General features: G+C 42.3%; 2 protein-coding genes across 3 annotated transcripts in view; both read left to right on the top strand.

Moving 5' to 3' along the window:
- The window catches only part of CR2 (complement C3d receptor 2), a 33,296-nt gene extending 28,605 nt beyond the window's left edge, over window positions 1–4,691 (top strand). Inside the window, exons 26-27 of the mRNA XM_041758068.1 lie at window positions 1,039–1,147; window positions 3,972–4,691. Coding sequence (XP_041614002.1) covers window positions 1,039–1,132 — 94 coding nt within the window. The 3' untranslated portion in view covers window positions 1,133–1,147; window positions 3,972–4,691. The remainder of the gene's footprint in view (window positions 1–1,038; window positions 1,148–3,971) is intronic.
- Window positions 4,692–8,342: 3,651 nt separating this feature from the next.
- Window positions 8,343–16,899, top strand: part of LOC121492857 (complement receptor type 1-like) — a 71,744-nt gene continuing 63,187 nt past the window's right edge. For both annotated transcript variants that reach the window (XM_041758094.1, XM_041758084.1), the window contains exons 1-2: window positions 8,343–8,532; window positions 16,698–16,877. In XM_041758094.1, coding sequence (XP_041614028.1) covers window positions 8,412–8,532; window positions 16,698–16,877 — 301 coding nt within the window. In that variant the 5' untranslated portion in view covers window positions 8,343–8,411. The remainder of the gene's footprint in view (window positions 8,533–16,697; window positions 16,878–16,899) is intronic.

Genomic DNA, 16,899 nt, shown 5'->3' with positions numbered 1-16,899 from the left:
TTCATGCTCCTAAGTTTGTTATCGGAGGATTACACGTGTAGGAAAATTGGCAAACTTTAGGAATGCCTACAAGCTGAAATAATTTATGATATTCCTGGCAGATTATTAAGTTTATGAATATGATTATATCAAATACTCTGTTTAAGTGCCCTCATTGATATAAGCCAAACATATATGCTAAACTGTATTCCTAAGCATCCCTCGTTTGTTTTATTTCTAATTTGTAACTGACTTCAATTTACTTTCTAGTTGATATAGACATTTGAGCTGCCTTAAATACTTTCTGTAAATGAGATGAGTCATTGGTCACCCAGAAATGTTGTCTAAGTAACAAAATTAAATAGTTATAAAGGCCACTCAGACATTTAAGAGGCACCATTCTTCATGTACACCACTTATGTTTACAAGCTGACCTTTTAAATATGGTATGAGCCACATGCTCTCTATGTACCTTTAGCAGAAATCTTGCTTCTTCAGTAATTTTGTAATACCTTATTTCGGAATTCCACATGATAGTGTAATCACATTTTACTGCCTTTTGCTAATTTTGGCTAAGTGGTTTTAGAAGCACAGTAAAGTATATGGGCTTTCAAGGAGTAAAAGTAATGTTGTCCTCTTAAAAATCACAAGGATTCTGAATTTAACATCAAATATAAGAATTTTCCCTTAAGTTACATTGAAAGACTATGCCCCAAAAAGATAAATTTGTGGTCATGTCCTAAAATAAAAGCTGCTTTTTGATTGATTTTTTTCGAACTGAGGGTCGTATTTATGTCATTGAGGGTCTTGGATCTGGAGTAAAGCTACCTAATATCAACTTCTGACATGGACATTTGTCATCCTAGCGAGTTATTTTTATGAGCGCTTCCAAACAATAGGGGTTATAGTGATTATCTTCTATGATACTTAGGACAACAAAATGAATCATTCATGAAAAGTACTTCTCATGTGATGGGAATTATGGAAAACAAACAACTATAACATGTTTATAGTAATCATGCCAGTGAGTAAAGTTTACTTTTTCCTTCTTCCATTTAGCAATTATTATACAAATCAAAGCCCTAAAGAAGGAGATCTTCATTTAGAAACACGAGAAGTATATTCTATGGATCCATACAACCCAGGAAGCTAATCAGAAGACAAACTGGTATCTAATGAAATTGAAATATTTCTATTCATTTCTATGTTAAAATATCTTCAATTTATATTTATCAATAATCATAGTACTGAATATGTATGGTTCTATTGCACAAGTCTTTAGTAATCAAGCACAGAAATTGCTAATTACCTACTTCATATTGCAAATTAATGCCCCTAGGGTTTTTTTTTATTCATTCATCCATTCAACAAATACTGAACACATATCATAATAATTAAGAATAAAATAAAAAAGAGGATGAAAAGCATTTTGAAGAGAAATAAGGCAGAAAAGGAGCTAGAGCAGAGTAGTTGGAAGGGAAGTCCTCACTAAGAAAATGGCATTTGACCAAAGACTATGATGGAGTAAGGAGGCGGCCTTATTGGTGGTAGGAGAACATTCCAGGAAGAAAGAACAGCAGGTGCAGAGACTATAAAGTAGTGTGTGCCTGCTGTGTTGGAGGTACAGCAAGGAGAGCAGCATGGCCTAGTTGAACTGACCAAGGGAGAGAGAGGTGGGGATGAAGTCAGAGAGGGGGTAAGGGGAGGAGGGTGAGGAAGATACACAGAGTATGCTAGGTCACTGTAATGGGCTTGATGAGTATTCTGAGATGGAAACAAAAGGAGGTTTTAGGTGGAGGAGAGAATGGTCACCTTAAGTGTTCTGTGAAGAATTGAGTGTGGGAAGGTGAAGGTGGAAGATGGGGAGCCAATGAAGACTTTATCACAATTATCTAGGCAAGAAGCTGTGAGTGGCTACCACCAGGCTGGGGAGAAGAGGCCAGCATTTGTATTTTTAAGATAGTGACAGGAGGATTTGCTGGCAGTTTGTAAGGGAAGAGGTGGTGATGATGTCAGGGTTGTTTTTTATTTTTTGGTGTGTGTGTGTGTGTGTGTGTGTGTGTGTGTGTGTGTTTGGCCTGCCAACCAGAAGGATGGAATTGCTGTTAATTAGGATGACTGACAATGTGATAAAAGCAGGATTAGGGAGAAAAACCAGGAGTTTCACCTTGGAGATGTTAGAAATGAGACCTCTAATAGGCCTCCATGGAGAGGTATCAAGAAGGCAGCTGGGTGTACCAGTCTGTATTTCAGAGAGTAGGTCCAGGCTCAAGACCTAGATTTGGGCCTTGTCAGCATATGGATGATGGATGGATGCAATAATGAAAGCAAGTAGGATGAGCAAGGGAGTGAAAGGGGCCAGAAGAAAGGTCCGTGTGCCCGACCTTGGGTCCCTCCACATCAGGAATCACAGAGTGTGAGAGGGACCCAGCAAAGGGGCGAAGCACCAGCCTCTGACACAGGGGCAACCCCCAGGAGCATGGTGTGGTAAACGTCATGTGAAGAAAGAAGTCTGAGGAGGAGGAGAAGGGAGTGATCAACTCTGTCAAATGCTACTGACTGATCAAGAGCAGTAGTGAATACCGACCCCTGTGTTTGCAGCACAGGAATCGTTGGTGAACTTGACAAGAATCATTTTGGTGAAGAGGAAGGAGACAAACTCCTGATGGATGTCAGCTTAAGAGAGAATGAAGGGAGATAAATCGGAGGTCTCAGCTGTAGACCCCCCCTTTCAAGGAGGTTTTCTACAAAGAGGCACCGATGGAGGGAGCAGATGGCAAGAGTAAGAAGGAAGATCCCAGGAACCACCCACTCTTGAAGAATGGAGAAACCGCAGCCAGGCCACCATTTCCATGTGCTGATGAGAATGATCTAGTAGGAAGGGGGAAATGATGACAGGAGAGAAAAGGAAGGATTGCTGGAGCAACATCTGGATAAGCGAGAAGGGAGGGGTCGAGTGCTCCAGCCCCGAGGCAGAGCTTCGATGGGAGTGTGGCCTCCCCAACAGGAGAGAGGGCGGGCGGTGCAGGTGCAGATGCTCGTGTGGAAGTTCTCTTCTGGCGATTGTGTTTTCTCAGTGGCTAGAAAGCAAGACAGTCACCTGACTGGGAAGGGAGATGGTAGGGGTTTAAGGAGAAAAGAGAAGGCACCAAAGAGTGAGTCACCATGGGAGCTGAAGATGGAATGACAAGGAGCATAGGAAGCTTGACAGAGAACATGGAGGGTCCCCTAAGGTCCCCAGGACTTGTCTGCCAAGCCCAGGCATGGTGCTGAGCATCTCTCCTGCCTTATCTCCGTTTTCCCTCCCTACACAGTGAAAGGTATCAGCCCGAGGTGAGCATACAGCATCCAAGATGAGAAAACTGAGGCTAACCTATTGGCCAACGGTCTCGGAATCAGTAAGAGGCGAAGGTTTGAATTCAAGCTCAGATCTGCCTTCAGACTGCTTCTCCTACAGACTCTATAAAGATACCACCTCTGCCCTCCTGGAACTTATTTTAGTATCAAGAAAGAGACGTTTACGTGTGATAGTGTAAGAATAAGAACCACAAACAGGTTACAGAAAAACTGCTGTGGTAGTTGAGGAAGAAAAGATCACCTGCTGCCGGGGAGTCATGGAAGAGGAAAGGGGAACAGGGGAGACCAGGCCAGAGTGATGTCTAAACCCAAACCACTGGGGATCCAAGTAACGCTAGGACATCCATATTTGTTGAATGAATGCATGACTGAGTCAGAGGGAGACTCTTGCTTCGATTTCTCCCTCATGTAGTATTATTCGTATTTATTGATCTGAACTTTATTATTTGCTTCAGATCGTGTTCTCTGAAGAAGGGGGCCCCTGGAGGGAATGCTGTCTTCTAGGAGGCTTGATGCTCTATTGGTGATAGCACTTAGCATTGGTGCCTAGAGAGCGTGGACGCTGTCATTGTTTAAACACTAAGGTGCACACCTGCCCTTCATGCTGCCTCCTGAACCGAAATTCTCTATTTCAGTGTGCCTCGTTGTCTGGATCCAGCTGAACGCGGGTGGAGAAGAAACCATGTGGACATGAGCAAGTCTACGTGTATGGTCTCAACACCAGGGAAACGACTTCATAAGCTATAACTTTCCATGTGCACTTATTCCCAAGCAGGACAAAGAAAGTTTCCTGGTAATAAAGCTGGGGGCCCAGTTTCACTGCCGCACGCTGTTCAAGGATTTTGGGAAGTCTCCCCTGTAATGTGCCTGGAACCAAGCCATGGCTAGGGTGACTCCGAAAGTGTCCCCATTTTAAGGAAGGCAGTAAAAAGAGCGGTCCTGTCTTGACTCCTCTTTTGTAATCAGCATACTTGCCATTATCATATACGTCTGGTAATAGTGTGCTTTTAATTATTTAAGCAAAGTAGAGAGCATTTCACGTGGTTACGATGGGCCTACTTTTGTTGCGAAGCCTAATTTTATTCTCATCATAGCATTTTGCTCCCATACGGTTAAACATTTCACTTTTGTTTCCACGTGGGTTTGAGGTTTTTATCACAATACATACTTTGCCTTTCCATAATCAGTAATTACAACTTGCACATTTTTTTTTTCCCATTACGGGAGTCGGGTTTTAATCGTTAAGGTTTTGGTGTACAGATTCAGGCTTTGGATATTTCCTTGGCCGTTCCGTCAGAGCTCTGGTTCCTTTAAAAATGTATATAGTAGTTACTCAAATAAATTTTATCTTTGAACAAAAACACTTGCCTTCTATGTTTGTTGTTCCCCTAGAGTTAATGAGCTCTCATCTTACGGTTTTTATTCTAATTCCATTTAGTTAGGGTTTTTAGAGTTCCCAAATTAACATTTATGCATTCTGGATCCCACTACTTCGCCGTGTTAGCCAAATCTCAATCCACAAACTCAGCTCCCTCATCTTAGATTGGCTCTTCTATTTGTCCAGCCAACGCCTTCCCGTAGCCCCCTCCCACCACACTCTAAATCCAGCTGCCAATATTCCTTGTTCTAGCACTTACACTATTGAGAAAATAAAATCTTGCTCACTGGCTCCCACAAATTTCTCTCACCATCTTCTAGACTATTCTGTTTGGCATCTTTGAGGGGTCTTTTAAATATATAGAGAGAGCATAAAGTTTGCCATCTTAACCATTTTTAAGTGTACAGAAGTGTTAGGTATATTCACATTGTTGTCCAACAGATTTCCAGAACTTTTTCATCTGACAAAACTGCAATGCTGTATCCGTTAAACCGTAACTCTGCATTCCCCTCTTCCTCCAGCCCCTCGCAGCCACCATTCTCCTGTTTCTCTGAACTTGACTACTTTAGATACCTCCATATGTGGAATCATTCAGTGTTTGTCCCTCTGTGACTGGTTCACTTCACTTAGCACAGTGTCCTCAAGGTTCCTCCATGTTGTAGCCTGTGGAAGAACTTCCTTCCTTTTTTGGGCTGAATGATCTTTCCGTGCATGTATGGACCACATTTAGTTCATTCATCTGTCAAAGGACATGTGGGTTGTTTGCACTGTGTGGCTTTTGTGCATGACGCTGCTACGACTGATGGCGTGCAAATAGCTCTTCAAGACCCTGCTTTCGGTCCTTTTGGATACGTACACAGAAGTGGGATGCGGCTCAGTATCTTTTATTCATTCACAACCAGTCCTCCTCTTATTCCTCTGTTGGTTCACCTTAAGCTGTCTATCCCACTCCACCTCATCTCCATTCTCCTTCCTTCTGTTAGTAGATGATGAAAACCTCGCAGGGTAACTCCCTCAACCTCCTCTCCCCGCACTTCTCTTGCTTCACCCAAGATACCCGCCTCTGGCCTATATGGCTTCCTTAGCTTCTGTGAGTCTGGGGACTGTGAGAGGGGTGACAGCAGAGAAGGCTGTTGTGAGCTGGGAACTAGACCTCCGTGGCATGATGGGAGAAAGCAAATGTCAGGAGATCGGCGCAAAAAGAAGTGGTAATGAGTTAGGTGCTCTGCTAGCTTGTGATGTAAGGCTGGGGAGTTGGATCTTCCATTCCCCTTTCCTCAGCCTACCATGCTCTGACTTCCCCTTCCATTGCTCTGCGGAGAACGATTTAAAAGGACGATATCAAATCCCTGAAAGATTGCTATTGGGTACATTCAAAAGGAGATGTGATATGATCAAAGTAAGTATTTCTTGCAATAGAGTCATGGGAGAGAGCCTAAGTATGCAAACTGCTAGAAAATAAGAAACACAGGTGGCCTTTGGGGCACTTCCCTTTCTCACCTAGCTGAGGCTCGAGGACGAGGGACAAATGAAGTAAGGCCGTGTTCTAGAATGCTTGTGTGAGCCGAGGCTATACGCGCTGAGTGGTACAGGTTTGCTGGACTGCGTGTATGTAGGTCTCCATTAGTGAAGCTACACTGAGAAGAGGGAGAGCAGTTTTCCACCCTGAGCAGCTTTTCCCCTCCAGGAATCACAACTCTGCACAGAGGAGAGAAGGACTAATACATTTACTGAAATATCTGCCATGCTACCTCCGCACCCCTTCCCTTCCTCCCCTCTCTGCAGCCTGTGACCTGTGCAATCATTCCACTCTCCAGGCAACTCGTTCCAACTCTTGAGTCTTGACCCACAACTGACTCTATTTTTAACTGATTTTTAAATCGGGGGTCCTTATCTTCGGGGCCACAGACCTTCAAAGGTTGTTGAACTAGAACTAAATTTCAGTATAACCCATTTCCTTTGTAAGCCTAGGTACTCCCTTTTATGCATTAAAAAATTAATTCTGAGAAGGGGTCCTCCATACACAAAAATATTCAAGGCCAAGAACCACCTATGAACCACAGCTTGATGTTTCCACCCTGATCTTCCTATCATTTATTCTACGTGTTCTCACTTGACCGTACCATCAATTCCTGAGATTTTAACTCTCTTCCACCCACTTCCTTTTCAAAAGGCTGACTGTTGGACTTTTCTGGAAGTCCAGTGTTATCAACAAATTATATTCCCAATCGTTTCTTAGAACATTGCCACGCTTCCTTGGCTCCTCACTAAAACTCCATCTGTCTCGGGCCCAAGTCCTTCTCCATTAAGAAAAAAAAAAAAAGTCCTTCGACACTTCCCCTTGTTCAAGTCACCCTCTCTCTCCCATATGGTTCCTATTGTAACAAGTTACCTTGTAGCCAAAAATGACTCATTTATTCTTTTATAAGCCTGGAGGTCAGAAATCCATAATGTATCTTATGGGGCTAAGACCAAGGTGTTGGCAGGTGTTGGTTCGTTCTGAAAGCTCCGGAGGGAGACAGAATCTGTCTCCCTGGCCTCTTGCAGCTTCTAGAGGTGACCGTCGTTCCTTAGCTCATGACAGCATCTCCCCAGTCTTGCCTTCGGTTACTACCTTCTCCAGCTCTGATCTAGTGCCTCCCTCCACAAGGACCCCTGTGATTACCCACCAGGGTAATCCAGGACCGTCTCCCAACTCAAAACCCTTAATTTAATCACATCTGCAAAACCCCTCTTGCCACTTACTAAGCACAGACGCTGATCTGCAGGGAATCAGGATGTGGACACCCTCAGGGGCCGTTATCCACCCCACTGCCCAGCCTCATTTCCCTCAGCCTTGAATTCTTAACCCCTGCTCCAAATTTGTCCTTCCTGCACATTTTTTTTTTTAATTTCAGTAAATAGCACCATCATTTGTTTTGAACCCTGAAGCTCTCTCTATGGCTTTCTTCTTTTCCTCACCACTAACTTTAGGAAAGGAGGTAACCCAAATCCAATGCCTGAGGATGTTTTGTTCATTCTGCCTCCAAAATGTTTATTGTCCACCATGGTGCAGTCAAGGCCACCGCCAAATCTCATCTGGATGATGGCAACACCACCTCCTTGCTGGTCAGCCCCATTCACTAGCGCCTTATTCCAATCCAGTCTCCCAGTGGTATAAACAAGCCTACTTTAAAAATGCAAATGTGAATAAGTCACTGGGTCATATTTTTCCCCCCCAACGGTTTGGCACAGCTCAATTCAACATAGGGGACTGGGGTCTTCTGTTTCCCGTCCCCTGCGCATGCTGCCCCCAGCTGGGGCTCCAGCACAGCAGCCCCTGGCCTTTGGGTCGCAGAGGGAAGGTGGCCCTGGGCGTCTGGAAGCCAGGCCGGGAGAACCCGCCGCCGGCCCCGGGCCGCGCATCCTCTCCACGCCCACCGCAGCCCCCAGCCCAGGCATCACCATGCGTGGCTCCTGTGCGCGGGTCCCTAAGCGGGTGCGTGGAAGCGAAACTCGGCGCAATTGGTTAGAGACCATGCAAATGAGGGATGAACGAGACCTCGCCCGCGCGGAGGGGAAGCGGCGCCCGGGCTCGTGCCCCCGCCTCCAGCGCAGCGCTACCCAGACCGCGGGCGCAGGGCGCGCTCTGGGCTCTCGGCGGGGCGGCCGGCGCTGCCCTCGAGGTCGCGCCTGCACCGGCAGGTGCCCGCGGAGGATGGGAGCCCCGCGGAGGGCGGGAGCCCCGCGGAGCAGGAGCCCGCAGGAGGCCCCGCGGTCCCGCCCGGGAGGAGCTCTCCCCGCGTTCCTGGTGCTGCTCGCGCTGCCCGAGGCCTGGGGTGAGACGCGGGGCGGGGCTCTCGGGTCCCTAGCGCGGCGGGGGCGGAGGGGGAGTCCCGGGCCCCCCGCTTGTGCAGGACTCTGGTGGCCTCCGGGTGACCGCGGCCTTCCCCCCCTCAACCCCTGGCGGGGCTTGGGATGTGCGCGCAGGTGCCCCGGGCGCCCCCGACGGTCCCCGCCCTCGCGTGGGGGACCCCGGCCCTCTCTTGCAAGGAGAGGGGCCCGGGGGAGGCGACCGACGTGGGTTCGAACCTGAGCATGTTCTCAGCGGCAAGGGAGGCTCCGCACCTGTCGCACCTGTCGCACCTGTCGGCGGTGTGTGCTTCCTCTTCTGGGCGGTGGGGACGCGATCGGGGCGCCGCCTGTCCCTTCATCAGGCTCTGCCCCCGGGCTTGACTTCTGCTTCTCGGTCACCCGGGCGGGAGGGGGGGGGGGTGGACAGGCAATCCTGGGGGGGCGCAGTTATTACCTTAAAACGCCCTGCACTCGCCCCATTCCCATCCCAAATCACCGCCGGCACCTAGTGGGAGCCTCTGTTAACACAAATCCCACGGCGGCACTTGGGGCTAGAAGGCCGGGAAAGCCCTAGAACCCTCAGTGTAATCGTGGCAGACAGAAGGGAAGTGTAGACGTGTTTACACCGGGTGGCATTCTAATCGTGTGCTTAGCACATAGTAAAGCCTTTCATAACTATTTGAAAATTTTGAGGCTGCATCTTCCCTTCCTTCCTCCCTCCAGCCCATCCTTCCTGCCTGCCTTCCTTCCTTCTTTCTAAATAGGTAAACATCTTCAGTTAGAGCCTGTCTCTCACTCCCAGCCTTTCAAGGAGTCTTTTAGTTGCTTGGACTCACTGGCAACATCTTGGCTGGAATGACAGTCTTCATTCTTTCTGTCGGGCCTCTTCTTGACGGCTCATTTTGTGCTCCGCTGAACAAAAAAAAAAAATCTAGTTTCCACAAAAGTGGTTATTAATATTTTATCTCCTTAGACATCGTATCTCTGTCAAGTGAAGAAAACTTAGGTTTTATTTGCAGAAGAAAGGCAGGCTCAAGTACATTAAGCAATCTGTTATCAACACTTAGAAATGTTTGTGGACCTTTTGAATATCTGATCTCCTTCTTACTGGTATGTTAATGGCAAATATAGAAATATATACATATAAAGATTATAATAACAACTTAAAAATGTGAAACAGCTAAACTATCCAGTAATTAACTTGCCAAAGGAATTTTGATACAGAAAGTGCTGATAGAATGCCGACCCAGTGCACTGCACTCTGGGCTTCATGAGACAGCTGTGTCTTCCAGGTGTGTTTGCATGTGGAAGTTGGGTGGTGGGTTTTTTGTTGTTGTTGTTGTTGTTGTTGTTGTTTTCTTTTTGAAATCTCCACAATTAGGAGGCCAGGGTTCTGCTTTTTTTGGCATCTGCTACTTAGTAGCTATGGGCCTGGGGCCCACCAAGAAATGATCATACAGGCTGATTCACAGGAATAGTTATTTTTCCCCCAATTAGCCTGCTAAGCACACTAAAATGGTGTGGAATAGAGGGCAGTCTCTGGCGCCCTCACCTGGCCCTTTGGTCAGATCTCACCCTGCTGCCTCGCTGTTTAAAAACGCAAGGTAGGGATCCCTGGGTGGCGCAGCGGTTTAGCGCCTGCCTTTAGCCCAGGGTGAGATCCTGGAGACCTGGGATCGAATTCCACATCGGGCTCCCGGTGCATGGAGCCTGCTTCTCCCTCTGCCTGTGTCTCTGCCTCTCTCTCTCTCTGTGTGTGACTACCATAAATAAAAAATAAAAAAGTTTAAAAAATAAATAAAAAATAAAAACGCAAGGTAGAAAGAGGGAAAGGGTTTCTTTCTGTGATTTGCCAAGACTTCAGTTAACATATGCTCAGATGAGCAGATTTATGGTTTATAGTTCCAAGTTTTATAGAATATGATCTTTATGATTGGATGAGTAACTTTACAGTTTTTCTGCATGGAAACAGAATGAAGATAATTGTAATAAGGCCAACTTAAGCAAACAAGAAAATGGCATAGCTAATACCTTCCAAACACACATATACACAGGCCCTCACACACACAGGCACACACGTATTCAGGCTCTTTGTCAGAGACATTAAGAGGAAGAAACAGGGACGCCTGGGTGGCTCAGTGGTTGAACGTCTGCCTTTGGCTCAGGTTGTGATCTCGGGATCCTGGGATTGAGTCCCACATTGGGCTTCCCACAGGGAGCCTGCTTCTCCCTCTGCCTGTGTCTCTGCCTCTCTCTGTGTGTGTATCTCATGAATAAGTAAATAAAATCTTTAAGAAAAAAAAAGAGGAAGAAACATTGTCAGTCCAATCACAAGTGACCAAAGGTTGGCAAAAACTAAAAACTCAGAAAGTATCAAGACTAATTGAAATGATACTGTTACACATCCGCTATTGTGAACAGAGAAACTCATTGTGACTATCTTGTCCTTTGAGATATGTTAACGATCATATTACATCATCATGATTAGCAAAGCATTTAAAATGTTTCTCTCATTGTATAATTTAAATTTTTCTATTTATATATGTTTAGAAATATGAAATTATTAAATGCAAACATTTAAATATATTTAATATTTTACTATGCATAATATATGTAACATAATATGGTTATATCTCTTATATAACAATATTCTATATATACATTATGTTATACTTATTTACATGACATGATGTATTACAATTTATTGGTACGTAATTAACACATATGATTACATCATATAAGCTATATAATACAAATATAATTTTATATATAGTATTAAGTTGTTATAGTTTATGTGTTTACAAATAACTTATGGTATACATTAATCTGTGAAATATATTCTATGATATATATTGTCATAAATTAATGTTATATATAATTTACAAAATTATATATTACAGTACATAATATTACATAGTAAATTAGATTATATAATATGCCACATATATAGTATACTGATATTATATCAGTATAATATATAAATATTATATATAAAATATAATATATATTTTATATATAAATATATAAATACATAAATATAAATATATAATTATATATAAAAATATAAATGATAATATATAAATAATTTTGAACATTAAATATAAATATATAAAATTTTTTTAAGTGGGCTCTTCTTTAGATGACAGAGGTGTTTAAATAAAACATTTGCAGTCCTTTTCACAAAAGAGTAGAAGATGCAGAATGGAGAACAGAGTGTACTCCACGTTGACAGTTTATGTTTGAACAAGGACATGGGAGTAATAAGTAAATTGTGCTTCTGGCACGGAATAAATCAATCTGGACTGTGTCACCTAAGACAAAAACCACATGAGATGATAGTGTAGACCCAGTAGAATAGGTAAAATGTTAAAAACTGAATATACCAAATATTGGCAATAAAGTGAAGTAACTGGAATTACTGCTCATTGGTAAATGATACAACAGCTTTGGAAAGCAGTTTGGCAGTTTCTTAAAAAGTTAAACACAAATGTATCATATGATTGAGCATTTTATGCCTCGATATTTGCTCAGAAAAAAATGAAAACATCTGGCCACACAGAGACTTGTGCATGGATTTTCATAGTGGCTTTATAGCCAACAACTGGAAACAATCCAGATGACATTCAACAGCCAAATAGGCAAATTAAATTATGGTATATTTGTACAACTGAATATTACCAAGGAAAAGAAGAAATAATTTTTTTATATATGCAACAACATGGATGAACCTCAAAATAATTCTTCTGTGTAAAAGCTAGACCAAAAAAGAAAAAAAGTACAAGCCAAGTGAGTTGGTTTATATGAAATTCTAGAAGGTCAAAACAATCTGTCTAAGAGGAAGCAAGTCAGAGATCACCTAAAGAAGGGGGTAAAGAGACAGATGGATTATAAAGCAAAATGAGAAAACTGTTGGGGGCAGGATGGAAATGTTTGTTATTTTGATTGTGGTAATGGTTTCATGTGGTGATGGTTTCATGGGGCACACATATGTCAAGTTCAGCAAATTGTGTACTTTAAATATTTTTCAACTATTATATTTGATATATTACAAACCTATGCAGAAGTGTTTTTTTTTTTAAATAAACTGTGGTAGGTCTTGAGTTTATGGAATTCATGTTAATATACTTATTGTAGGAACAATGAGGGATTGGGAATAAAAAAGGAAAAGGAAACGAGATCAAGCTTTCTCTAGTGAAGGCTCATACGTTCCTTTCTATTTCGGCTATTATCCAAATTTGCAGTTTTACTTTTACTTTCCGGTTAGCAAGTAGAAGACCCTGGGTTCAAGTCCAGGTCTCTAGGAATCCAGTGTCTAACACTTACACACTGTTCTCTTTTGTATTCATTTCTTATTGCTGCTGTAACAAATTACCACAAACTTAATGGCATAAGACAACAGAAATTTATTCTCTTACAGTTCTGGAGGTCAAATTCTAAAAAGGATCTGTAGGGCTGTGTTTCTTCTGGAGGCTCCATGGCAGATTAGGTTTCCTTGCTCTTTTCTCTTCCAGAGGCTGCCTGCATACTTTGGCTCATGGCTGCTTTTCTCTACCTTCAAAGCCAGCAATGGAGCACTTTTAAATATCTTTCTTCTGTCTTTGAGCCTTTACCTCCCTCTCTTAAGGACCTTTGTGATTACATTTATGACCCACCCAGATAATCCAGGATAATCTCCCCTCAAGATTCTTAATTTAATCACACCTGCAAAGCCTTAGTGCCATATTAGGTAACATTCACTGGCTCCAGGGATTAGGGCATGGATGTCTTTGGAAGCTCATTATTTAGGCAACACACATTTCTACAGATTGTCAAAATCTTAGCTAAACCTGCTGAGGGAATCCATTACCATTAGGGTCCAGCATAGTACCAAATGGCTGTATCTCAGAAAACAGCCAGTGGTGCGAACACTGAATATGACTAACGGGAACTTAAAATATATATAGAATTTAATCAATAAAACCATGATAGAACAAAAGATAGGAAGGAAGTAAATGGAGTTAGCATTTTCTATGGTTCTTGTATCGCTGGGGAAATAATTGTTCATTGCATGTTAATATGGTAAGGATGCACATTATCTTTAAAGGAGCTGTAAAAGAATTTGTAACAAATAATCTAATAAAAAGAAATAACAATAAAGGTGCCTGCGTGGCTCAGTTGGTTGAGCGCCACTCTTGATTTCGGCTCCAGTCCTGATCTCAGGGTCCTGGGATCGACCCCCCTTGGGTTCTGCACTTAGTGGGGAGTCTGTTCCTCCCTCAGCCTCTGCCCCTTCCCCTGCTCATGCTTGCACAGGGGAATTATGGACAGAAGACTTATTAAGTTGTTAGAACTTAATTATTTAATAAATGGAACTGTAAGGTATTTCTTTCTTGGCTGGTAATGATGTGGAAAACTTACTGAGACCCTAGATTGCACTATGAACTGAATAAGTTTAGGAATTATTTTTAATTAATTCTGTTATAATGAATTAAAAATAAAAAATATGTGGTCCATACAAAAGAAACAATATACATGTTCAGAGACAGAATGGATGAATATAAAAGGATGAGAAACCTGCCATGCAAAAACAAACCAAAACGAAGATGATTTGGCAAATGTGGCATAACAATCTTTGTCTTTAAATTATCACTGTGTATGTATATTTAAAATAGTTATTGATGTATTGAGAACTAAGTCTGTAATCTTATTTTTATTTGTCCCTACAAATAAAGTAGACAAAGTAGAATTTGAGGCAACTTCCGTTACTAGAGATAAAGAGAGGTATTTTCTAATGATAAAAGGTCAATCTACCCAAAATATAATTTAAAAATTTTAAGGTTATAATGGAAAGAATTAGAAGAAGAAATAAGGCCAGTGTACAATAAGAATATTTAACACAACTCCTAGTAGAGTAAGCAGACCCTCTCAAATCAGTAAGTATCTAGAAGATTTGAACAAATCTGATTAGCAGATTGGACCTCACTGACATACCCAGAACACTGTACCCACTGTAGACAGATATTTTTACAAATACAAGTGATACAGTTACCTCAACTGACCATATGTTGAACCATAAAACAAGCCTCAATCAATTTCACAATAATACACATGCAGCTAATAAATATAATCATAAATATACAGCGAAAAAAATTCCTCAAATGTTTGTAAACTATGCAAAACATTTCTAAATAAACCATGGGTCAGTGAATAAATCACAATGACCATCATCAAATATTTCATACTGAAAAAAAATGAAATATCAAAATTTGTAGAATGCAGCTAAATAAATGCTAGAATAAAAGTAATTGAATGCTTATTTCAGAAAGCATGAAAAGCTGAACATGTTTTAAAATCTAAATAATCACCTCAAGAAATTTACTTTTTAAAAAAAGAATAGCAAAGAAACTCAAGAAAACTGCAGTAAAGATGAAAGTAAATACAGATCAACAAAATCAAAAGTTGGGATCCCTGGGTGGCGCAGCGGTTTGGCGCCTGCCTTTGACCCAGGGCGCGATCCTGGAGACCGGGGATCGAATCCCATGTCAGGCTCCCGGTGCATGGAGCCTGTTTCTCCCTCTGCCTGTGTCTCTGCCTCTCTCTCTCTCTCTGTGACTATCATAAATAAATAAAAGTTAAAAAAAAAAAAAGTTCCAAGTTTCTCTCCTTAAAAAAAAAAAAAAAACAAAATCAAAAGTTAATTCTTTGAAGACTATTAAAATTGGCCAAGTGGTTGACTGGTCTCAATTTACCCTCCATTATTTGAATTAATTAGTAGTGAGAATGGAGAGGAACAGGTGATTTTTAAAAAATAGAAGAGAGGGATCCCTGGGTGGCGCAGTGGTTTAGCGCCTGCCTTTGGCCCAGGGCGTGATCCTGGAGACTCGGGATCGAATCCCACGTCGGGCTCCTGGTGCATGGAGCCTGCTTCTCCCTCTGCCTGTGTCTCTGCCCCTCTCTCTCTCTCTGTGACTATCATAAATAAATAAAAATTAAAAAAAAATCGCATATCTTAAAAAAAATAAAAATAAAAATAAAAAAATAAAAAATAGAAGAGATTTCCAAAACTAAGTAAAATGACATTTTTTCCAACAGAAAAATGCTGTTAAAAAGAAAGGGCAGCCCCGGTGGCCCAATGGGTTTAGCACCGCCTTTCAGCCCAGGGCATGATCCTAGAGACCCAGGATCGAGTCCCACGTCGGGCTCCCTGCATGGAGCCTGCTTCTCCCTCTGCCTGTGTCTCTGCCTCTCATTCTCTGTGTCTCTCATGAATAAATAAATACAATCTTAAAAAAAAAAAAGTAAAAGAAAAATGCTATTTTTATTCCCTTAACTTAAGCCTACTGGGCCTGAAAAGGAAGTTGCGGTCTAATATTTAATTTAAAATATACATTTTTATATGTATGTTTTCATAAAGTACAGCTTTAGTTGTTGAGCTTTGTCTACAGAGCATGTGCTGAAATTTCCCTATGCCGAAATAATTGACTTGGTAACAGATCCTTAACAGTGGTGCCCATACTGAAGGCCAGAGAATAGTCTCGTGAGGTCTGGATGAACCTCCAAGAGTGAAACTGGATGGTGAAATGCACACATGTGTTGTATGACACACAGGAACAATCATGGGTTCTCTTGTGTAATACAGGGAGGGAGGATGGGTCCAATGAAGCCTGAGCCACAGGACTTCCCGATGGACTAAAATTGCCCTTCAGTCAAAAACTGTATCTATATCTTAATTGTCTTCAAAACAGCAAGGGCTTTTTAAATGGGTAAATTCTGATTTAAAAAGCCCATTTCTGGGCACGTGGGTGGCCTAGTCAGTTAAGCCTCCAACTTGATTTCAACTCAGGTCATGATCTCAGGGTCATGAGATTGAGCCCCATATCACTCTGCACTCAGCAGGGAGTCTGCTTGAGATTTTTTGCTCTCCCTCTCTGTCCCCCTCTGCCCCTCTTCTCACTCATGCATGCTCTCTCCTCTCCCCTCAGAATAAAGAAATAAATCTTTAAAAAAATTAAAAGTTCATTTCTAAGATCACTACTAAGAGAACAATCATTTTACCATCATTAGGTGTTCTTTTTCTTTTATCACGACTATGAAGCATATTGGAGAAAAAGAGAAAGTAGAGTAGAAATTTCTTCCTTAATCTAGATGTCACTGTGGTCTTGGTCTCCAGGTCAATGCAAAGCCCCAGAACAGTTTCCATTTGCCAAGCCTTTAAGACTGATCAATGAGTCGGAGTTTCCCATTGGGACATCTATTAAGTATGAGTGCCGCCCTGGTTACCAAAAGAGAATGTTCTCCATGAAGTGCCTACAGAACTCGGTCTGGTCAAGCGTTGAAAATATGTGTAAACGTAAGTACCTCTGGACTGAGAA

This window comes from Vulpes lagopus, chromosome 1 (assembly GCF_018345385.1).
Source record: "Vulpes lagopus strain Blue_001 chromosome 1, ASM1834538v1, whole genome shotgun sequence".
NCBI classification, from domain to species: domain Eukaryota; kingdom Metazoa; phylum Chordata; class Mammalia; order Carnivora; family Canidae; genus Vulpes; species Vulpes lagopus.
Note: the sequence above shows the minus strand (reverse complement) of the source record. Positions and strands in the feature narration are given on the sequence as shown.